A 25098-nucleotide genomic window follows, 5' to 3' on the forward strand; every position below is an offset into this window, starting at 1 on the left:
GCATTGACAACTACTTTCATTATGATGTTTTCCATTCTGGCCCACTGATTGGCATCAAGATAATTCCTCAGCTACCCAGCCTACTTAATAAAAAATATTTTTTCTTTAGAATATTCATAAATAACATTTACTTATCTTGTGTGAAAGCATTTGTTTCTCCTTATATTTACTTTTATGTGCTATTTGTTTGTGTATATGAGCTCCTTATATAACTGAATTAGTGTTGAGCCCTTATTAGAATATGAGCACTTATCAATTGGCTAAGAAAAAAAACAAACTCAATGGCATTATTGGAAGTTCTTTGTCTCATAACATTATGTCAAGGCTTCTTTAACATTTATATATATATATATATATATGGTTATATATATTATATATAATAGTTATATGTAGTTATATATATATATGGTTTAACATTTTTATAGTTTATACATACACACATATATGTACATACATGCACATGTACACACACACACCATATATATATATACACCATATATATTTTACCCTACTGGTCCTTTTTCATATATATTATAACTTCTAGTTTGGTGTTCTTATGAAACCTCAAAGGCAGGTACATAGTAGGGCTTAGAGGGAGGAAAGGGAAATGGGAAATGCTGTAAATGTATGATAATATAAAAAATTAGTCACATTTAAGCAGGAAAACAGAAAGCACTAATAAATCCCTAACACATCCTGCATTCCACATTGGAAAGAAAGATACTTAATATCTGAGGTACCAAGTTAGTCTAACTTTGTATGTAATCTGAAAGATTGTTTTTAAAAAATGCCAAGTTAATAGCCAGAAGTTAACTTCAATTTATAAATTCTTCAGGTGGCTTTTAACTACCAGAGCATCTGTCTGCTCTTTTATTTTTAAAGCAAGAGGGATTTTACAATTGGAGGAACAACTGATGTATGTCTGGAAGAGGGAGAGATTAGTTAATTGAATTGAGGTTTGGTTTGTCTCAGTAGCTTTTCTTCTCTGGGTACTATTTGATTATTTTTTGAGCAAATAGATTATCCACCATTAAGTGTAAAATCAACAGGAGAATAGCAGGATTTTAAGAAAGACAGGAAAATTGTATGAGTGACATGTTTTGATTTGTTTTGGAAAAGAACTTGTCCCAGAAGATGCAGAATGCAATTCACGGCGTTGAGTAAAGTTTTTATAATATTTTTCTTGTGAAGCTCATATAGAAGAATTTGCTGGTGGATAAAAGACAGAGAGCTAATCATAGACATTATATTATTTTCAGCAGTATGGTATTTGTATGCATGTTTTATGTGTATGAAAAGGAATGAATTGTGTGAAGTTGAAACCAGAATCTCCCATATACTTGGCAAACAAACAGTCTACCCGTGATGTCATCAAATCTTCAGCCCTATTCAATTTTCACCCACAAGTTTCTATAATCCATATGGTGCTTATGTATCCCATTTTTAAAGTGGGAAAAATAGGTAATTTCAAATCATAAACTACTTGGCTATATAATTTAGGTGCTAAGTCTATGGTACAAAAATTATCTTGATCAAATCCTAGCCACTTTGGGAAGAGCAAAACTGGGTAGAATAATTTCCCCAAATTTACTCTACTTGATGAGTTTTTCCACATATAATTATTTAACCACATGTACAGTAAATAGTAGAGCCACTTCCTCTCCCTGAAGAAATATTTTAATCTTTAAAACTTTAAGAGTTATTTCATGGTTTGGAAAATAATCCTATGTAAATTAGATCAAAATGATATTATGGTTATTTATAATATTCTACAATTAAAATTGTATGATAGTGATTCATAGTAAAAAAAATAAAAACTTTTATTAAATGTATTGTTTCCAGCTACTTTGGAATTTTAATTTTCTGTGATAATTTTATTATTGTAATTTAAATTTGTTTTCCATTTCAACACTCTAAGTTCTATGAATTTGAGTATTATAATTAATTACCAACATAAATGGCAATTATTCACTTGTGAAATGTGTTTTACCTCAGGTAATTCACCATATTTTAAATGAGATTTTTGTATAATATTATATTGTTTGACCTTTCTTTTGTCCAGTATTTATTTTCTTGCTATCTTTTACTTTTTAATCTACTGTTTTTCATATTACTTAAAGGCATTCATAGTAGATAACTAGGCAGTTTTTAATCAAACCTGGGAATTTCTATTTATTAAATTTGAGTATGTTACATATTAAAGTACATTTTCTGAAAAGAAGAGTTATCATTTTGCTCGTGTATTTAATGTTGCAATCTTATTTGGAGAGCAAATATTTATAGAGTTGATCAAGTTAAGTTGAGGATATTAGTCTCTACTTCTTCTAACATGACCAACATTCTTCTAAGGAGAATAAATTCAGACACAGACATAAACATGGAAACAACACCATGGGAAAATAGTAAGCAAGAGTTTACAATTTTTTATTTATTTTATTATATGAAAATAGTAAACAAGGAATGGAGCCTAAAAGTTTTCTTCACAACACTTAGGAAGAACCAATACCTTTAACTACAATTTTCTGAATGATGAGTAATACATCCACTAACTATGCAGTACTTTGCTATACCATTACAATGATGTAATTATTCAGCCCTTTGACTGACAGTTATTGGTGCCCTGTGGTGCAATCTATTTGTCTAAGGTTTGCTTGAGTGTGTGTGTGTGTGTGTGTGTGTGTGTGTGTGTGTGTGTGTGTTTGCATTGGGAGGAGTTGCTTTAAAATTTTGATGTATTTTAAGTCTTGCCATAGTTTACATGAATAGGACATCTTAATTATTCTGTTTTACATAATTGGGGTTTTATACATGTATTTCTGTTGGAGTTTTCTAGATATTTACATTGAATATTTATTTGAAAATATTGGTAATTAATTCTTCAATTTTTTTTTCTTATTTTTTCAATCATCCTGAATTTTGCTTGTACAAATGTTTGGATGGTTTAATATTACACTGTATCAGTTAATATATTATTTACCTCTTGAATTTGTTGCTAGATGATTTCATACCATGTCTGGTTTTCTCCCTGATACTTGAAATCTGATACAAAACCTTGACAAACAGCTTTACTTTGTGTACCTTGCATTTCTCATATTTAGACTATCCATTATTGATAATTTCCTTTGTATTATATTTGCAAAAAAGACAATATTCCTTTAGTGTGAAATATATTTTAGTAATATATATTGAGATACATCTATTGAGATACAACTAATTATTGTATGATTTTCCTTTGTTTATTGATATGATATTTGATTTTGATTACTGATAATAATTACTGATCAAAATATTACTTGCATTCTTTTACTACATTCTAAAATTTTTGAATCACAGATTTCAGAAAATCTAGATATTGTCCTCTAAAACAAAAGCTGTTAAGACATCCCTTTAGAAGTCAGATTGATTCCCCAATCTATCATGCCTGTTTTCACTACTTCCTATGTTAGCTCTTAAGTCTTTGTTCTTTACACATTGTAGTATTTTTACTTAGGGAATTAACCCTCATTTTCTCTGCCTGATGCCCCCTTGAAAGCTCTCCCACGTGGCTACTGAATAACACCCTCCTCTGCTGTTTTACTGTTGGATTCGTAGTCTGCACGTCTACTTTCATCAGGGCTTACAGGAGATCACCTGTGTCAACAGAAGTTGGATCTTGTTGAAAAGCTATGCTACAACCTCAGACTTTTCGAGGTATCCCTGTGCTTCTCCTTTCCTACGCAAATTCAAGTCTAATTAGGAGCTGTACGATTTATCTCTACCTCTCAATATTTCCTTTGTAAAATCTACCTCTTGTGCTAAGTGTCTTTATAGTGCAGTGACCCAAAGCAGGCATTCTGGATCACGGGGTTTATCTCATAGAGTTTCTTACTCAAGGATGAACAACCTGTGCTGTTTATTCAGAAGTCTTAGTGGAGGCGTGGAAGGAAGTGGAAGGAAGAAGTGAAATGATGGGAATATAGCACTCATATATGAAAATGTTAAAAATAGCCTTCTTAGTTTTCCACAGTTATTGTGTAATTTCAATATTGTAATATTTCACAGAAGTTACAGAGAAAGCTGAAGCAAATATCTGTTGAGATTAATTTCCAGATTCAAACCGCAAAGCGTTTCCTCTGCAATGCTGCCAAGACAGGTTTTGCACAGTAATTCCTTATACTTGTGGCCATAAATCTCATTTTTGTTCCAGGATTTGTTGAATGTTTTAATTAAATGATCATCCAAAATGAAACATGCATTTTTAGATAAAATGTTTCTATAATGCTCTTATTTGGTAATTTATTAGAAACAATTATAAGATTAGGAGTAGAAATTAAGAGGAATTTAAGACACTACCCTAACCAGTCAGGCACTTTGGCACATACCAGTTTTCCTAGTATCGGGCAGTGGAGCCAGTATGACAAGAAGTCCAGGGAAAGCCAGGACTGAATAGTGAGTAGGTGTCTCTGGAGAAATAAACACACATATAGTAAACAGAAAACAGATACCATTACAAATCTAAAACCTCAGAAAAGAAAAAGCTACCAAAGGAACGAAGTAAGAAACAACCAACATTCATTCCACCAGTTCTCAGAGGATTTTAAAAATGGCATTCTTTTAGTATTTATGATAATATTTTAGTGGCAGCTGCGTTGAGTCACTAATTGCCATGTGTCCTCCATCCTTCATCAGCTTTAAACAGAGACATATTATACTCAGAGTTCATTTTGAGTTGCTTTCGACATTCTGCCTTTAAAACATCAGGACTTCCAGTAGGGCCCGAGGAGTGGCTCACCAAGTTCCGGCACTCGGGGAGAACCTCTCATCAGCTGGTAGTGACTGGAGAGGGAGAAGTCCAAGTTTCTCCAGGGATGACATCCTGTCAGTGGGAGGTTGCCCTGGCTTCAGAAGATGGCCCTACACTTGTGTGCATACTGGAAGCACGAAGTTGACTTCGTGGGCTACAGCAGAGTCCATGAATCTCACCGGATGTATTGGGAGATTTTTTTGGGAGCACTGGAAGTGGGAATTTAATTTTTTTCAAAACACACTGTATATCGTTTCAAACAATAAATAGAAATGGTATTAATGTAATTTAACATGCATTTCACACTTGTGCTCTGAAAATTCATTTATCATAATTCTTTTCCAGCCCAACTGTCATTTACTATCATTTCACAGATCATCCTCATGAGAAATATATGTACAGACATAGAACTAAATTTTATATGTATTTGATTTACCACTTAGAAAATATTAATCTTACTGTATGATACGAATTGAAAATATTCTATTCTAATAATTCCTCCATTAATCTAAGCCCTCTTTTGTCGTGTTAGATTAACATATGCAGTGTTCTTTATAATTTGGCATGGGGAGCAATTAACCTTAAGTAATGCATAAATGTAGTTTGAAAAACATAAAAGAGAATTTCAGTACATTATATTGAAGGAATCATTTTTACAAGACTGAAACCTAACAGATAATGAGTTCTCATAACCACATCTGTGTTTTTAATCTTCAGAATTCTTTACCAGCTGAGGAAATTTATAAGTTTTCTTTTCTAAACAGGCAGGAATCAGATATATGAGAGAAACTATGTTAAATTTTACAGAGTTGCTAGTATTGACAAACACAATGAGAATGACCATTTCTCATTTAAGTACTAAGTGAAGGCATTTCATGACAAAGACAAAGCAGGTTAGGCATAGTGGTGTGCGCCAATAATCCCAGCCCTTAAGGACCTGAGGGGGGACATTCTGGGCTACGAATCCTGACTCAGAAACAACCAACCAAACAAGCTATGAGAAAATTTCTCCAATTTGGATATTTTCCTAAATATGCAATAGTGTAATATAAAAATATTAATTATATAAAAATTTCAAAGTAAGATATAGTAATTACAAAATTTTCAGTGAAACAATTTCTTTCTAATCTTACAGAAGTCTTTATAGTAAATACTTATGATAGCAATGTTTTCAGCATGAATCATCTCATTGTCTAAATCTACAGACAGGGAGAGAAGAATAAAATGTGTTTTACATTAAGCCTCTCACTAATTGCTTTTTATTTTACTTAAATTCTATAGGCACTAATTATATTTTGGCATTAAATATTAAAGCATTTTGTGAAATTATCTTATTACACTGTTTTTCTAAGATGTAATATTAACATAGCTGACAGTTTAATTGGCATGTTTCTTTTCCTTTTAATGTCTTTTACAAATATACAAATAGTGCTACAGATTTCTTAACTATTTATAAAATTGTAGCCTGTGATTGCTTCAAATTTCTCCTTATCTGAAATGCAAATAGTGCCACTTTTTAGTAATACACTTTAATATTATATTTTGAAGATATTTTCTATGAGGCAAAGTAGAAAATATTAACATTTGTGAAATTTTATTTTATTTTTTCCATTATTCATCAACCTGTTTACATATCAATGAGGAACCTAACTTGTGAATATTAATAAAGAAAATTGGGAGAGAAAATGCAACACAGTCTTAAAATTGTAAATTTCAACCATAATAATAATAATATTAGTTTGGATCTAAAAATAAAATTATATGGCTGGAGAGATAGCTCAACTGGGAAATTGCCTGCCTTTACAGCAGTAATACAAGAGTTTCATATCTGGAACCCATATAAAAAATGTCCTACTGGATAGTACAGTATGCAGTCCCAGGGGTAAGGGGTCCAAGTTAGGCGGATAGATTGCTGGGGCTCAATGGCCGCACAGCTTAGCCTACATGGTGGGCAAAAAGGGTGAAGAGAGACACTGACTTACAGCAAAACTAATCAAGTCGACTGGTACCTGAGAAACTACACTATGGTTGTCATTGGCTTCCACAAGCATAATGCAGCACCACACACCCACACACAACCACATGTGCAGCTGCACACAAAAGTAATGTGTGCACACCTACACAATTTAACATGAGTTTGAAGAATTACTTTTTGCCAGGCAGTTAGAAACAAGCAAAAATTAAAAGATTTAGTACTTACAGGTCATAGTTGAGTTGTTATAAGAAAAACTTAGCCAATATTTCCATCAAGGGCTAAAGGAGAAAGTTTACTTTCCTATTATGAATTAATATAACCTCTCCTTTTAATTTTATTTTATTTTCTATCTTTCCTACTCCTTTTCCTCTTCCTTCTCTTACCTCTTCTCTTCATCTTCTTCATCTTTGATTTTCATTGGAAATATTCTTTTGCAGAATGGTTGTATTGAAAGACCCTAATCCTTCAGGCTTACACCCCCAAGCCCCAGGAAATAAGGAACTAAAAAGAAAACTAGTTCCAACTGACTCACCCATTATTCAACCACCCCTACAATATAACAATGTAAAAAGATTTCTGTTAAGAGATGTGCTCAACTGTGACTGGGATAGTTGCAAGTGTTCCAGGAAGGACCACTGTGACCTTTGTGTAAACTCCACTCCCGCCCTGATACCCCCACTTGAGGTTTTAGGAAGAATGTACCTGTTGACCTAACTGTACCCCCTCTGTGATCACTCTGTGATCAGACTATGATCTTGTGAAACGAAATTGTATGGGAATTGTAATCTTATGGCTTTTGTGGGTTCTTCCTTTAAAAGCCCCCATGGGGCTGCAGTAAGATGTAGCTCTTGCTCTTAGGAGCAGAGTTTGCCCAACTGTACAGTCGCTAAATAAAAACCTCATGCTGTTGCATCAACTGGACTGGAGTCTGGGTTCTTGGGGCTCCCACTCGAGACCCTAAACCTTTGAGGTCCAACAGTATTATGTCTTGAGTTTTTTGATGCTCAGCCAGTCACGTAATGGGCTAAGTGCTTGTTGACTTGTTCTTATGAAGGGCTAGATAATAAAGTATTTCAGCTTTCTTGGGTCAGATAATATGTCCTGTTGACTTTAATTGTATAGAGTAAACACTGTCATAGATGATGAATAAATGCCTGCTATAACACAAATATTGAAAGGTCTTATTAATAAAACAACAGTGCCAGACATTGGGGTGAAAGCTGAAAGATCAGAGGAACAGAGCAAGCCACAGCCAACCTCACCTTGCCAACTGCTCAGCTGATCTTTCCTCAGACTGAAAACCTCTGAGACCTCACTCAAATGGATCTCAGCTGAACTGCTTAAATGCCTCTAGTTCTCTGTGTAGTTTTGGTGTCTGTCCTGGATCTCACGCTGTAGACCAGGCTGGCCTAGAATTCAAAGAAACCTACCTGGCTCTGCCTCCCACAGAGAACCCTGTCTCAAAAAAAGAAAACAATACAAAAAAAGCCTCTAATTCCTGGCCCACACACCTTAGTTACCTTTCTGCTTCCTGCCATCCCTTCCTGGGATTAAAGGCATGTGTTCTTCCCAAGCAAAGACATGAGATCTCAAGTGCTGGGATTAAAATTGTGTGCCACCATGCCTGGCTCTGTTTCCAGTGTAGCCTTGAACTCACAGAGATCCAGATGAATCTCTGCCTCCCAAGTGACAGGATTAAAGGCATGTGTGCCACCACTGTCTGACCTCTATGTCTAATCTAGTGACTGGCTCTGTCATCTGATACCCAGGCAAGTTTATTAGGGTATACAATATATTGGGGTAGACAATATAACACCACATTTCCCATTTTTTGTCTATAATAATAAAAGGAAGTTGTAAATAATTTAAGAAAAACTGTGTGGCCTGGGCAGGTGTCTCCATGATGGGTAAGGTGACCTGCTTACCACACAACCTAAATCAGAAGCTCATTTTTTAGTAAAATGGGGGACCTGCAGGTCCCTGTCCCCCGTTTTGGGTAGCTGTTGCCTTGCTTGCTGACCTTGACCTTGATGTCCTCCCTATGTCCTCCCTATGCTAATCCCCTGCTGGGTTCCACCCTCCTGAATGCTAAAGGGAAGTTCCTTGTCTGTGTTTCCTGCATATTGGGCGTTAACAGCTTAGATGCAAGATTGTGAAACATCAGTAGGAACTTCTGCCCTCTGGGGTTTTCCCATTGTGCTGTAAGCCTGTATTTAAGACCTCCTCCCTCCTTCAATAAATGGCATTTGGCATTCCAAAGAAAAAGAAAGAAAGAAAGAAATCCCAAACAATCATTTGACCTTATATGTCAAACCTATACTGTTTGATTACAAAGATTTGTGACAGTTGAAAATAAAAAAAAAGCTATATACAATAAGTACATTAAGGATATACAATATAAACAGTCAAGAATTACATTCCTTAACAATGTCTAGTCCATTAACATTTGACAGATTCAGACCAAAAAAAAAAAAAAAAAAAAAAAAAGAACTCCATTATTTAGCCTGTTTTGGTGAGTCTAAAATGTACCTGATTCACTTTCCACCCTTTTTATCTTATCAGTTTGCAACTTGTTCCAGTGAACTATGGTCAAAAGGCAACTCACTGGGTGCAATGATGACAGTGATGCTTTGCTTTAATTTATTTTATAAGATTTTTCTACCTTAGCATTTAAAAGCTAATGCTGTGTCTATTAGAGTTTTGATTTGAATCTATGGGGTTAACCTATTGTTTGGAAAATAATTAGAACTTATAAAAATCCATGCCTCTAAGTGGCTACTTATTTGGCTTAATTTTATGTTCCTGTGATTTCTTTTTTTTTTTTTTTTTTTTTTTCTTCCCAGAGCTGAGGACTGAACCCAGGGCCTTGTGCTTGCTAGGCAAGTGCCCTACCACTGAGCTAAATACCCAACCCCAGTTCTTATGATTTCAGTGAGATGCTGATTATTTGTGAAATGATCTCATATCACAAGATAATTTTTGTGAGGATTTAGTTGAAAAGATTCCCAGAATTAATAGGAATAAGTCTTTTGTATGGTGATATGATATTCAATGTCTTTGAATTGCATATCTTTACCCCAAATAATTTCCAGAAAAGGACTTCAAGTGCTTAGGGTTAATCACCTCATTCAGTTAATAGCTTGCCGTGTTGCTGTTTGCTCCATGGGGAATCTTCACCTTGATTGATTAGAGTAATCCATCAGTTTCTGTTTGCTTGACGATAGTGTCTTTAATATTAATGATAGTGCATGCCTGTCGTTATTCTTAGACACATTTTACAATGAGAAACAAACTTAAGTGGCTGTAGAAACTAGAACTGACTTCTGTGTGGACGATCTAGTCAAAGCAATTGAGCCTCAGTCATCGTCTACGGCCATCACTGCCTTGGGGAGGTCCGACTACTCTCTCGTGAATGCTTACTATAAAGCAACAGACAATTGGGCCCAGGTAGCCCCCTGTCTGCTTTTGTGTACAAAATATAAATAGAATATAGCAAATAAGAGAAAACAGCCCCACAGCTGGAAGGCAACTTTAAAGAAAAATGATGTTCATAGCTATTCTGCCAGTAGCTGGCAAAGCACTTTTTATAAAACATATTTAATGTTTACAACCACTCGGAGGCTGGGGAAAGAGTAATACTTTGAAAATACGTTTAATGTTTTGTACCACTCTGTGGCCAAGAAGCAACTCCTGCTAAAATATATTTAATGCTTAGCGTCATTTGGCAGTTTAGGAAAAAAGAAACTTCTTGTTAATTTTTAACATTTATTGCTGCTCAGTGACTGTGAGTACGACTATCGCTGTGGCATGCTTTATGTTTAGGGACACATCGTGCTGCTACTAAAACAATCCGTACATTTCTCTGAAGGCTGCACAAAAACTGCCAATAGCATTACCTTAGCAATTGCACCACTAATAAAAATGCAGAAATCAAACACAGAAGTGAAATGTCCCTTTAACACATAGTCATAACCTCCTCTGGCCCTAGAAATAGCCCGGCCAGGCAGTATGCTGAGGACACTTCACAGCTCACACAGGAGGGACCATCAGGCTCAGCTCAATTTCATCCAATGTGTTAAGGCCACTGGACAGATTGTGAAGCGTAAGTGTAATCTGATAATTGGTGTTTCTTACAAATCAACAGCTTGTCTCCACGCATTAAGGTAAAGGAGTCCTCTACAACCAAAGGAAATGTAAATCGCAGGAAAAGGTCTATCTTGTTTTTAAATAAACTTGGTTTAATTTACAGAAAGGGTGAAGGGAAACATTGAGCTTCCTTTGTTGGGTGGAAGAATTGGCTGTCTGGGAAAAGGGAAAAAGATAAACAGCCAGGACCTCTGTAATCAACGCCTTCTCCAAGTCTCTAGAGAATGAGCAGCAAAGTACTACCAGGACCCTTCTCCACTTAAAGTACATTACACAGGCGTAGACTAAGTGTACATGTATTTCTCTTGCCTATTTCTAATAACCTTGAGAATAAAGTGTTATTGTTCCTTAGTTTCAAGTGGGAGAACCAGAACATAACTAACCTGAATAATCTTTCTAGAAATACAGATCTGGAGAATGTTAGGACTCTTTAAAGGAGGAAAGGCATGCAACTATGAACTGAAATACCTGCATGCCACTACAACAGGTTGTACTATATAAAAGATGGTGCAATGCAGACAGAGGAAGCAAGAGCCTAAAATATCAACTATGCAATTATGTTTACCCCCAACTATCAAGCCTAATCAGCTGACCTGAGTGATTCATTTGTAATGACCCAGTGCTCTGTGTTGTGGTTTATTCCACTTTTTCAGTAGACATATCAACAAAAGTTATTTCCTGTCTTTCTCACCATTTGGTCTTGGGTGTCCTTGAGTTAAGAAAATGGGCTTATTGGTGTCACAGAACCCCAGAACTAAATCTTGGACACCTGTCCCCATAGTATGGTGATATTATACTTGTGCTAAAATGTAATGATATTTTATTTGTGCTCCAGTAAACAAAGCTCGCCTGGAGATCAGAGGTAAATCCAAGCCATTATAAGTAAACACAAAAGTCATGCAATGTTAGCACATGCCTTTAATTACATAAGTTGGCAGACAGAGTTCTGTACAGATCTCTGTGAGTTCAAGGCCACACTGGAAATGGAGCCAGGTGTGGTGGCACATGCCTTAAATTCGAACATTAGTTAACCATGGAGGTCTGGAGGTCTGTACAGACAGACAGGAAGTGACAGCTGGGCAGGAAGAGGAAGTGAAGTAGCTGGACAGAGAGACCAATTCAAATGGCAGAAGAGCAAGGCATATGGCATGGGTAGACAGGAAGTATTTTGCATTTGGAAGCTGCAGAGTTGGTGAGTTAGGGTTAGCTGTCCTTGACTTTCCCTATTTCCCTGATCTCTCAGGTTTTCATCCCTATATCTGCCTCCATGTTTTTTTTTTTAATTTAATAAAACCATTTAGAAATTCATCTACACCAGAGAGAATTGATTCATGCTTTACAAGGATGGAAATGTGAGTTTCTTAGAACAGGCTGAATACATGCTGCATGACAGAGAATGAGAGGGAGGAGCAGAGAGTAGATCATAGTGCATAGACTGACTCTGGGGATCTTCCCTGGGCACAGCTCCACTGTGCTTCTGATCTGGAGTACCCCATTTCCTGATTGAAGGCTGGTCTGATTCTAACAGTTAGAGTGGTGCACAATTGCAAGGAAATCTTATACTGATGCAGTAGTAATTGAGAGCTACCAGTTATAATAAGTCCATTATTACCAAGTGAATCTTTTGATCACAGCACACCCTCAGTGTACACCTTGACACCTTTTTGAGATGTCATGAGTAAGAACTATCCTGTTTAGGCACTCTTATATTCATGTGTGTTAATAAATATCTGTTGTATATTATTAGAGGCTTTGGACAACTATTACAAAATACTAGACTGTTGTTGTATGACTTTTCCCAAGTACTGAAGCAACTTCATCTGTAATGAGACAGATCAAAGCATACTCTACTTGATAGGACAGCAATGTGAGGGTAGCAATAGCTGCTTTTCTTGAGCAGGAAAGATGGCTCATCCTATAGAACTGCTTGGCACAAAGAACAATGATAAGAGTTCAAATTCCAGAACCCATGTAAAACCAAGCACTACGGCCCTTTTCTAGTGTTCCAATAAGGAGATGGGAGACAGAGACAGGAGAACTTCCATAAGCTCATGGACCAGAGAGCCTACTCCACACAGCGATAAAACGAGAACAGGACCTGTCTCAAACAAGGTAGAAGGTCATGACTGAAACCATAGGGTTTCTTCTGACCTTTAGATGAATCCTGTGGTACACTTGGAATACTATCAACACATGAAAACATACACACATACACACACACACACACACACACACACACACACACACATATACATACCTACATACACATGAGAGAAAGGGATGAAGAAAATAAGAAAAAGTATTTCTCGTATATTGTCCTGACAACTGAAAACACCCTTAGTTCACACTTGTTGAAACCACATAAATCCAAAATGTTCTATAATATACCTAGGAAAAAAATATCATAAATTTTAGCCTAATGGGATCTGGAAAATACTATTCTTAATTGAAAGAAAATAGTAGCACATGAAAAACATGTTAATATGCATTTAAATCTTACATGTAATGTGTAACTTGGAGCAATAATATCAAATTTTATTGAGACAATTGATAAAGCTCTAATCTGATGGAGTCCAAAAATTAGAATGCAAATTCCTGACTTTAAAATTTCTGTTTTGGTTACAGAAGAAGAATGTCTTAATAGGAAAAAAAAAAAAAGACAAAACACACCAAAACAAACATACAAACAAAAGTAGTGCTGTTGCCTTATGCTACTGATAAGAGTTTGCAAATTTAGCATAGATTAAAAGTCAAATGTTATGGAATATTTAGCTATGCAAAGATGTGTTGCATTTGTTAAACTATGCAAAGATGTGTTGTGTTTGTTTAATTATGTAGAGATGTGTTGCTGCTTTACTTGCCTGCCTAAGGCACCTGAGTGGTCTAATGAAAAGCTGAACATCCAATAGCTAGGGAGGAGGTAAATGTGGGACTTCTATGCACTATAGTAATTTGGAGGAGAAATTTAGGCTCAGGGCAGGAAAGTAAAAAAGATGCCAGCAAGATGCCAAGGGGCAGCCAGCTAAACATTGAGGAAACAGAAAAGTAGGACACATAGAATGAGAGAAGGTAAAAAGCCCAGAGGCAAGTGTACATAAATAGAAACAGATTGAATTATGTTTATAGAGCTAGTGGGATGAGCCTAAACCATGGACAAGCATTCTTAATTAACAAGTCTCTGCATCTTTATTTAGGAGATGTTTGGTGGCCCAAAGAAAATTCCAAGTACAAGTAGAGCCCAATATGGGGCAGAAATGTCCAGATAGGGCCTGAGAAAGCTGAAAAAACAAAAACTGATACAGCTCTTTTAAGAGGCGCTGCTGATTGAAAGAAAGAAAAAAAAAACTTACATAAGAGACACAAAGTTTATAAGTTTGAGAAACCTAAAAGCTTATTGTTTATTTAAGAAAATGATTTGAGGCCTAAAAAGATAATTTGGGATTGGTAATACCAGTTAGATTAGAAAGTAAACTAGTTACACAACTTTGGCCTCACCAAGATAGGATCATAGATAGTAGAGAATTTTCTGTGAATTTGCCAAATGTAAATAGGCTGGATATTGTAAATCTAATTCTTACTTGATAATTGTTCTTATTGTGTATGTCAATGATAGTCTATCTATTCTGTAGCCATTATATTGTTTCTGGAACTTTCTCTTTATAATACTTCTGTAACTGTCAAGCTATCCCTATAGATCAATGTATTGTTTAACAATCATCAGAGAATCTTCTTCTTGCTGTGGATGATAATTACCACAGAGACCCACAACTGAACAGTGTGCAGGAAGCAAACTACCTTGGAGTGCTCAGTCCTAAATTGGATGCTCTTATCACATCCTACCCCTTGAGGTTTAGGGATCTATATGGAATAATGAGTATAGAGGCTATAAGAGCTAGAGGCTTAGGTGATTTTAGATAAATAGCATTTCTAGACCCAATGAGACTGATACACATATGAATTTACAGAGACAATAAATAGCTTTCCTAAGACCTGCACAAGCTCAAAAATATCATAGTAGGGAAGAGGGTAAGTGGGAACAAATTTCCATCCATGGCCTAGAAGCTATTTGCAAAAGATTTCAGTTGGGGAAGGGGAAATCAGTGTTCTTTAATAGAGTGGCATTACTTACATCAACCAAGCTGAAGGACAGGCTCTATGCTCAGGATATTTGTTCAACACTAATTGGGTTCTGTTTTTGGATACTTTTTTAAGTAAAAGAACTTGAAGTGGTATAGATATGGATGAAGGGAGGATATGGAAGGAATTGGGGTTTAGGAAATAATATAAAATATATTGTTTAAAGTTCTTCATGAATAAGTTATCAAAAGATCAAAACATAACCAAAATTTTACTTAGTGTTTCTTATAAAAATACTACATAAAAGCAAATAATAATCAAAGGGGGAAAAGGAGATGTGTACTTGCTATTGTTTGTTTGTTTTTTTTTTGTTTTTCGAGACAGGGTTTCTCTGTGTAGCTTTGCGCCTTTCCTGGAGCTCACTTGGTAGCCCAGGCTGGCCTCGAACTCACAGAGATCCGCCTGCCTCTGCCTCCCGAGTGCTGGGATTAAAGGCGTGCGCCACCAACGCCCGGCTGTGTACTTGCTATTTATCTTTATTATGCAGTAGCTTATTTTTGCTTATTTATTTAAATTTGTGTTAAAAGCCTACTACTTTGATAGGTTTTAAGCAAGAAGACTCATCATCCAATTATGCATTATACCTAAATAAAATGAAAATTAGTCAATGTCATAATTTACTTTCTAAACCTTAAGGAAGGTCAAATAGGCACTGGAAACTAAAAAAATCACCCTGTAGCTGTGATTAACTTTGTTCTAAACCCATCCCTGACTCTTTATGCATAAAAGTTACAACAGGGAAGTTTTTGTGGCAGTTAAATATGCAGAGGGACATTCATCTCCAGTGTGATCATCTGATAGCTAACAACTGCTTAAGTAATGGTAAAACATAGTCTGTAAATCTTGTTTCATAATTGAAAATCCTAAAATCAGTCATAGAAACCCAGTCATTGACAATCCAATAAGCTCTCCAATATGACAAAGGGGAGGGAGAGGATATAGGCTTGGATACACATTAAAAATTGCAAACTGTCTGCAGTCCGGATGAAAGTAACTGAAACCACATGTTCCCCAGATGCATAATCATCAGATATTATGGAGGACACATTATTGTAATTCACTGTGCTGTTCATGGTCTTAAAGAATTAAGAGCACATTCATAAAGTCCAAATTTGTCTCCAAGGAGCTGGGGACTTCCTGGATCAAGAGGCAATTTCGTTAGGTCAAAGTAGAAGCAGTTTGTCTTTGAGCATGTTTCCCTGGCAGAGTGGATGTAACAGAAGTTATTATCAGAGCAACCTTCTTCCCAAACAATTCATAAAGTCCCCAGGATAATATTGAATTTCAGAGTGTTAAATGCATTGTATCAGCACTAAAATATTAATTTTCTTGAAATCTCATCTTACCTTTCTTATCATTTTCTTCACTTACATACTTATAGTATGTAATATTCCTTGTAATATTCCTTCATATAATTTTCATTGTACATTTATTTGAGTATTCTTTCCTCTCTATAATCCATTATGACTTAATTCACATTTACATAATAAACTTTGTTTCAATATTGTATTTATTCATCGTATGTTTATGTTCCAAATACACTAGGTCCTTACATATTTGTGATCTTTTATAATTATCTTTTTATTATTAGTATAATCATTACACAAAATAATGGCTTTCCTTATTATATTCCCATATATAAATATATATATATGTACAATAAATGTACATATATATGTATAAATATGCCATACAATAAATGTCAAGGTGTTTATATATATACATATATATGTATAAATATGCCATACACCTGGATATTTTTTGTACATGTATATATGCCACACATCTTGATATTTATTGTATGTATATTTCTGTTGAGTGGGCTTCCTTTGTTATTTAATTTTTTCTGCTCACAGTCACTGGTTAAAAAAGGTTTATTTATAGAGAATACCTAAATGTCTGTATCTATCTGATGTGCTACAGAAGTAGCTATATTGTCAGTTGAGTATGCAACATGCCATTGGGTCTTGGCCAAGAAGATTTAACATTGCAATAAAATAAAATAAAAGGAATTATGTGGCAAAAATAAGTAGAGAAAAAATATGCCCTTAGATTATAAAAATAATGAGCTTTTCCTAACTGGCGATATAGATCATGGAGCTTGGTTGAAGCAGTCCAGGGAAAAAAGGAAGAGCTTCCTTGGAATACCTTAGAGCTATTGGTTAAGCTTATGTTTGCTGTGAAAAACACATACAACAGTTGCCACAAATCCAACCACTTTCCAGTAATCCCTATTTGATATGTATAAGTGAGATTTTGAAGTGGCCCATCTGCAAATCATTGCGCATATCTTAGCATTTAATTCATAATATGTTTGATATCTCTTTTTGTTAAATTAAAAGTAGAAAATTATGATTGTATATTCAAAGAATATGTACCAACACAGAATGTCACGTGCTTTTGAGATTTAATAGACACTTTTCTGCTATATCTATCTACATTCTCTAGCCATCTGTATTTATAGGATAAATGATAGATAGATACATAGATAGATAGATAGATAGATAAAGAGATGATAGATAAGAATAATGGAGATATACAATAATAACAAATTTTGGTTGTGGTACCTAAAGCTATACTTTGATGAATTTATTCTCATGTAGATTATTATAGTATATCATACTATAATAAAATATGTGTTACCCCAAAATAGCAAAATCCAGGACCACTTTATTTCTCACTTCCCTACATTTCTCCAAATTTCCCATACTTTGTATGCTAGCTACAAAATGTTTAGGTAAGGGCTTTATTTGTAAGGACAATTTATTTATTCCACTAAGCATAGTGAAAGATTTAACTATTTATCTTATGATATGGAATTTTTCTAATATAATAGGTGTGTGTGTGTGTGTGTGTGTGTGTGTGTGTGTGTGTGTGTGTGTGTCCTATGGACATTGTTTTGGTTTAAAAATAGAGTCAATGATTTTTCTAAATTCATACTTGTAGTAGGTAGCCATTCCAGCTTGGTTCTGGAAGTTCCAACCCCCATTGAGACTCTGGCAACTGTCACGCCAATGAGGCAGGGCGAGGGGAGGCGCCTGGGGACCCGAGAGCTGGATGGGCGAGCGCTCGCTCTGGGCGCTCTCGGTGCCGGGACGCTGACCGGTGCAGATTGACTGTGCAGAGCTCCGGAGAACACCGCTGGACTGCATTACACCTTCCCCAGACCCTGCGACCTACCCATTACTTAATTTGTGAGTTACGCCATTAAATAAATATCCTTTTAACTACGTGGTCTCAATGGGGGTTGGAACTTCCAGAACCAAGCTGGAATGGCTCCCCACTACACATACTGATATTTTTAATTCACACAATGTCTTCTAAACAGCACTGCCACTTACCTTTTTTTCTTGAAGTACATTATATTATTATTTTTCTCTCCCTCCATCTAGAATATAAAACTCTGTTTTCTGGGATTACTTTCTAATAAGACATTTTTCTTTCTGTTTTTCTAAATCTCTTGCAGTCATAACACTGCATTAGAAAAGGCATCTCTTTATCAGAAAACGCCGAAGACATGCAGCCCTCACTGTGCACATTAAAACTAGAAATTTACATGTTGTATCTTCAGCTGGCTTCTCAGGTGACTGAGAGAATGCATTCTGGAATGTATGATAAGTCATATACAAAGGGTAAAACACGTTTATAGTAAATCCATGCAACTTTTCCTTAACTAATAATGTGCTTCTAACGTTGGTGAGTGAGCACAATCCTCATTGCGTATTTAGGACATGGTAGGGAAAGCAAAGATCCTCCTATAAGAGGCATCAGTCTTAGGAAATACAACCATGTCTCCTACTTACAGTTCAAGATCTAATCTGTTTGAGAGCATTAACCTTACCTTCAAAATATGATAGAGACCAGGAGTTATTTAAACTGTTATCATGGCTTAGCTGTAGTGATGCAATATTCAAGACATAATTTTAAATTTCCTTTATGGAGCTAAGGAGCTGTCTCAATTTGTAAAGTGCTTGATACTGCCAAGAAAGCATGAGGCACTGAGTTCAGATCCCCTGAACCCCCATAAGAAACCAGGTGTCACAGTGCATTCCCGTAATCCAGGTGCTGTGGAGGGACAGTGAGGAGATTGACAGCAGGCCACCTAATCTGACTAGTGATTTCTTGTCTCAAAATATGGTAAAGAGTGACTGAAGAACACATTCCATGTTTACCTCTGTCCTCCACATGCTCACACATGTATGTACATAAACATACACATAGGAACATTTACATACACACTAAATCAACTTTCTTTAAAGGTATAATATATTATTTACCAAATCTTATTTTAAAACAAAAATAGGACTTTGCAAATTTAAGCTGACAGTAAAATGTGATGACAAATTTAGTTTCTGTTTTTTATTAATTATTTTGAGTCAGGGTCTCTAGTAGAGCTAGATAGACTTAAACTCAAAATGTATCCAATGCTGGCCTTGAACTTATGATTCTCCTGGCTCCCATGCACAAGTGCTGGGGTTACAGGTATGCATTTGCTATATCCAGATCATATTCAAGTTCTTAATAATAATGATGTCATTGTACTTTAATAATTATTTTCTATCAATGACTTCATGATAGCACAATTATGATTTGAAAACACTGGAAATATTTAAACAAAAAGTGATTTTACATATTTCATTCTAGGTAATATATAAAGAATGAAAAATACCTCCTTTTTTGGTTCATTTCTGGTTCCAATTCAATGTAGACCTTAATAGTTTACTGTGAGCTAAGAATTACTAACAGTTTTCTGTGAAATTCGGTAGCTATCCTCATCACTGAATAGTGTCAATGGCAACTACGTCATGTCTGAATGAACTACACATTTAAATATAAGTAGATATTATGAGTCAAGTAAATCAATTCCTTAGGAAATAGTTAAAGATGGTGCATATTCTATTCATATGCATTCATAGTGGTTAGGGAATAATGAAAGTTTTTAGAGTAAATTAAATTTTTTACATATAAACAATAATGACTTCCTATAAGTAGGATATCTACATCAGCATGTAGAGAAACTTTAAAGAGGGTTCATAGCATTGATATAAATTTGGTTTGTCCACTCACCCACAGGAGACATTTCTGGAACACTAGCAACATAAGGTCCATCCAGAAACTTTGGTTCATTATCATTAATATCCTGCACTTTAATGATAAACTCAGATTCAGGCTCCAAGGGCTTCCTTGTTTCTATGTCCACTGCCTGAGCACGGAGTGTGTAGAAGGGCTTCTCTTCTCTGTCCAGACTTCTTATGGCATGGATGTCTCCTGTAGTTTCATCAATTGTAAAAACTGTGCCAGCACCATCTCCAGAGAGCGTGTATTTAACAGTGCCCTCTCCTTTGTCCAAGTCGGAATGCAGCTGAGAAAGAGACACAGAGAGAGACACAGAGCTAATTACATGCAGTACAATTTATTTCATCAGATAAGTTAAATTACTACTTCACAGATTTTCATGTTATAGCGACAACGTCTTGATTCTAGAAACTAAAGATGTGGATCATGAGATAACTCAGAAGGTCCAGAGCCTGTTCTGTAACAAGAGGACCTGAGTTCAACCTCTAGAACCTATGTGATGCATTATATAGTCGATAGCATTGTCTGCAGTCTTAGCATTGATACTGAAGGATGGGAGGCAGAATTAGGAGAATCCCTAAAAGTGTAGAGGCAAACTATAATTGTATAGAAGACAGTAAAAGAGAGTCACTGAAACAAATGAGAAGGAAGGTGCAGATGAATACTCAAAGCTGTCCTCTAACCTCCAACAACCCATGGCATCCACATGCCTAAACCCACTCAACTCCATAGGCACACATACAAGAACTGATTTTAAGATAATGAAATAAAAATTAAAATTCACAAAAGTTGGGTTTTTTTTTGATACACTAGCTACATGTGTACTATATTGACTGATAGTCTTAACATTTGGATTTCTTCAGATATGTTAATCCTATATTCATGATAAATTATAGATATTAGAAATTTACAGTCCCTAGTAAACCAACAGGCCTAAAACAATTTATTTTGACAGTTTTCTTTAGTTAACATACATATTTTCAAGAATAACATAGTCATAGATTGAAATGAGACACATCGTATGTATAGCTATTGTTTCATTTTAATGATCACTGTTTAAAGAAATATTAAATCAAAAATAATAAACTATGAGCTCCCCAAAGACAGGAATGTAGGATCCAAGGACTGATTCCAGCAAGATATGAAGTAAAATGAAATTATGGGAACATGACCTAAAGGAAAGAGTGAATTTTTTCAGTGAGTGTTCAAATGAGTTGTCCAAGATTAGGTGGTTGGTTGCAAAAAATCAGTTATTATGCTTTCAGAATAACAGATGATTAATTCTATCTTGTTCTGTGTAAGAAATATCCATTATTTATATACTGGAAATATTATAATTTATTTAGCTTATTTTGATATTCAATACATGTCCATGTTATTAGATTATATCATGCAATTGGTTACAGTTTAATGCCAATTAAGAAGAAACTCAAACAAGAATATATGTGTCATTATGATACATTGAGTCACTGTTGTTCAAAGTGAAGTCCAAGAATAATTGAGAGATGAACATAGCCTTGGAAATCAATAAGCCATTACAGAACTAAAAAGAAATACATTAAATATTGTATACATGAAATATTATGTTACAAATAAGTTCATCAACCATACTGTATATGTAATGTAAATAAAATGTATTAAAAATGTAAATGTATTGTGTAATATTTTAATTTTAATTTTAATTTAAATGTCTGTGTGTACATATGTACATTTGAGTGCACTATATATAGAGGCCAGAAGAGGAGGGTATTTGGTCCCAGGAAGTTTGATTCAGAAGTGGTTGTGAGCATCATGTTGTGGGTGATGGGAATCAAACTTGAGGCCTCTGCAATAGTAGCAAGCACTCTTAACCTGTGTTAGCCCCCAAAGCATATGTTCTTATAGATTACGCTATTTTCATTCAAACGTTGATCAAAATACTGCCAAGTGCTCACTTGAGAATAGATATTTGGATTAATTATTCAAGTTTACATTTAAGAGTCTATTTTAATCAGCACATCACTTAAAGGAAGCATGCTATACTTTGAGAGTGACTATAATCATTTTTGTCTTGACCTTAAAATTTATATGCAGGCAAGGTTCTACTAGAAGATATTTTGTTATCATGAATTTTGGTTTTATTAATGTTTCAACAGGAAATATAGCTTTAAAATTATTTTCAAGTGTTTTCTTATCCTTTTATACTTAGATTTCTGTGAATTGGCATTAAAATTTATGATCAAAAAATTCAATTAAAAGTGTAATCTCTGGTTATACCTTTAAATGTCAAATTAAACATTTTGGTTCAGTTTCAGTATAATAACACCACTCAAAATGTTATTAAGATGAATTCATTCATGTTATAAATTTGTATTTATATCTAAATTTTCTCTGAAGTATATTTGCTACAGAATATAATTATAGGAATTTAAGAATGATGAAGAGAAATATTTAAAGAAATAAGAAAATGGCAGACTCTATGATTTGGATTATCCTTTAAAAGATTTTATGCATTTTTTTCAGCATAAGGGATATTGCTGGGAATGATGGGATGAAGGGTTTTTTTTTTCCATCCTATTTTTTAAAACTGCTGTAAAGCATGGGGAATTTGAAGCATAAAATCAAGCTGTAGAAAAATGTTCTTTGAACTTATGAATTTCAAATCACAATTGTCAAGCACACTATTAAAGACATTCAATGCAGTGGGTATTGCTTTCACTTTCAAATTTATGTTAAGGTATAAGACAGGCAAAGGCTCAATGCAATAGGGATGGTTTTCGGAGCAGTAACCAGTTTGCAATGGCTTAGAGAATACGTGCAGATATTTTGGGAACTGAGTGAAAATCTTAATTGGGTTTTCACAGTGCGATTCAAGTAAAGTTACCAAAAAAAAAAAATCCATATCATTTGATTAAAGTCAAAACTGTTTTCTTTTCAAACTGACTTAAAAATATGAAAGCAGATGTGCTGTCAGGCCTCTCTAGAATCCAAGTGAAATCCAGTTGCTGCTATTCCCTCCTCTAACTTCTGTCGTTAACCTTGTAATTTAAAAAGGCTGGTCTTACAGAGGTTAAAATGTCAGCAGCAATATGTTTAAAAACATGCTAAAACTGATGGCTACAATAAATTGATAAATACACACCTCATTTTAGTGGTGAATCACACCATGGTGTCTTTTAATAATACTTGTTTTTATTTTAGATATAGGAGTGTTTTGTCTGCATATGTGTTTGTGCATCCCATGTGCTCCTAGTTTCCAGGGATGCCGGAAGAGGACGCCAGTCTCCTGGAACTGGAGTTACAGACAGAGAGCTGAGAGTCGTTAAGTGGGCTCTAGAAACTGAAGTCAGGTCTTCTGCAAGAACACCAAGTGTGTAACACTGAGTTATCTCTCCAGTCTCTGTACAACCAAAATATAGAAAGGTATCACAGACACTCACAGCTGCTTAGGCAAGAGTTACCACAACTGATTCAGTGCTGATTGATAGAGGCATCTGGTTGACCGGAACCAGATATAGGGTTGACCCACCGTCAAATTACCCAGTATCTAATTGACCTACATGTGTGCAAACTAATGACAATGAACTTGGTATTGAGTATTGTAAAATCTCATTTAGTGAAAATGTAACACGGTTTTAATGTGAAATTGTACAAGATCATATAAATCCTGTTTTTTTACCTGATGACAATTCCTTTAAATTTTTTTTTTGTTTTGTTTTTTGGTTTTTGGTTTTTTTTTTTTTTTTTTGGTTTTTCAAGACAGGGTTTCTCTGTGTAACTTTGTACCTTTCCTGGAACTCACTTGGTAGCCCAGGCTGGCCTCGAACTCACAGAGATCCACCTGCCTCTGCCTCCCGAGTGCTGGGATTAAAGGTGTGTGCCACCACCGCCCGGCTACATTTTTTTTTTTTAAAGACTGATTCTCACTGTATTGTCCTGGCTGGCCTAAAACTCCCTATGTAGACCAGGATAGCCTCAAAGTCACAAAGACCCATCTATATCCACAACCTGAGAGCTGAGATTAAAGAAGTTCATCATATGTAACTTAACTCTTTATGTTTTGATTATATAGGTATGTAAACTTAGGAAACAAAAATGGTAAAACAAATATATATTGCTCTGCAAATGTAATCATATAATTATTTCTCTATGTACTTATATTTGATTTAAAATTTAGTAGCCATTTTCCAATTACTAAACCCATATTCTATCTCCATGTTGTCTGAGGTTTTAAAAATTATCCTTTTAGATTCAGCATTATATTCATATATTGAAATAGACTTAGTTAAAGGACAGTGCCAATTTTCTCATAAATGATATGTTGAATGTGTGTACGAGGGAGTATTCATTTGTGTGTTTTCTTCTGTTTATTTCCTTAAAATAAAATGTAACTGTGAGGATGGAAAATGTGGCATTTTTATGAATCTTAAGAAATGTTGAAACTTCAGTGTTTCCAGCAATTGATCTCAATACATAAAATTGCTTTCTCCAGTTTTCTGGTGATGGATTTTAGCCTCCGTTTATGCCATGTAGCTAATTTTATGTCTTATTTCCAAAGGAACTGAGAATGTCATTCCTCATCTTTGGATGGTGTTAATTGTTAAAAATATAATACTACATCATTTTCTGTAGTTGTCTAAAAATTCACACCAAAAAAAATACTAATTATATAAAAATAACAGTTATAATTGTGTCTTCTCCCAAGCATTAAAAAGGTTTTTCTGAGTAGGTGTTACAACATTTGCTGACTGAAGCCGCCAACTCCAATAAGATCATCCTTCAGTATTGACACTTAAAATAACCGTTCCCCCCCAGAAAGAGTCCCATAAATGATGGATGTAGAAATAGACACTGTCCAGATAGTTTCTGTGTGTGTGTGTGTGGAAGTGATGGTGTTATTTTCTATGTATTCCAAGTCATCTCAGATGGTGCGTGAAAATGAGATGCCGAGAGAGGCTTTAAAAAGATGCTGAGGCCTAGCTTCAGCAGAGAAACAAATCTT

At 35.1% G+C, this 25098-nt stretch overlaps 1 protein-coding gene across 3 annotated transcripts in view; it reads right to left on the reverse strand.

Moving 5' to 3' along the window:
* Positions 1-25098, reverse strand: part of Cdh12 (cadherin 12) — a 993285-nt gene that overhangs the window by 175675 nt on the left and 792512 nt on the right. For all 3 annotated transcript variants that reach the window (XM_076551719.1, XM_076551718.1, XM_042261391.2), the window contains exon 5: positions 20109-20403. In XM_076551719.1, coding sequence (XP_076407834.1) covers positions 20109-20403 — 295 coding nt within the window. The remainder of the gene's footprint in view (positions 1-20108; positions 20404-25098) is intronic.

Source organism: Peromyscus maniculatus, chromosome 15, assembly GCF_049852395.1.
Source record: "Peromyscus maniculatus bairdii isolate BWxNUB_F1_BW_parent chromosome 15, HU_Pman_BW_mat_3.1, whole genome shotgun sequence".
NCBI lineage: Eukaryota > Metazoa > Chordata > Mammalia > Rodentia > Cricetidae > Peromyscus > Peromyscus maniculatus.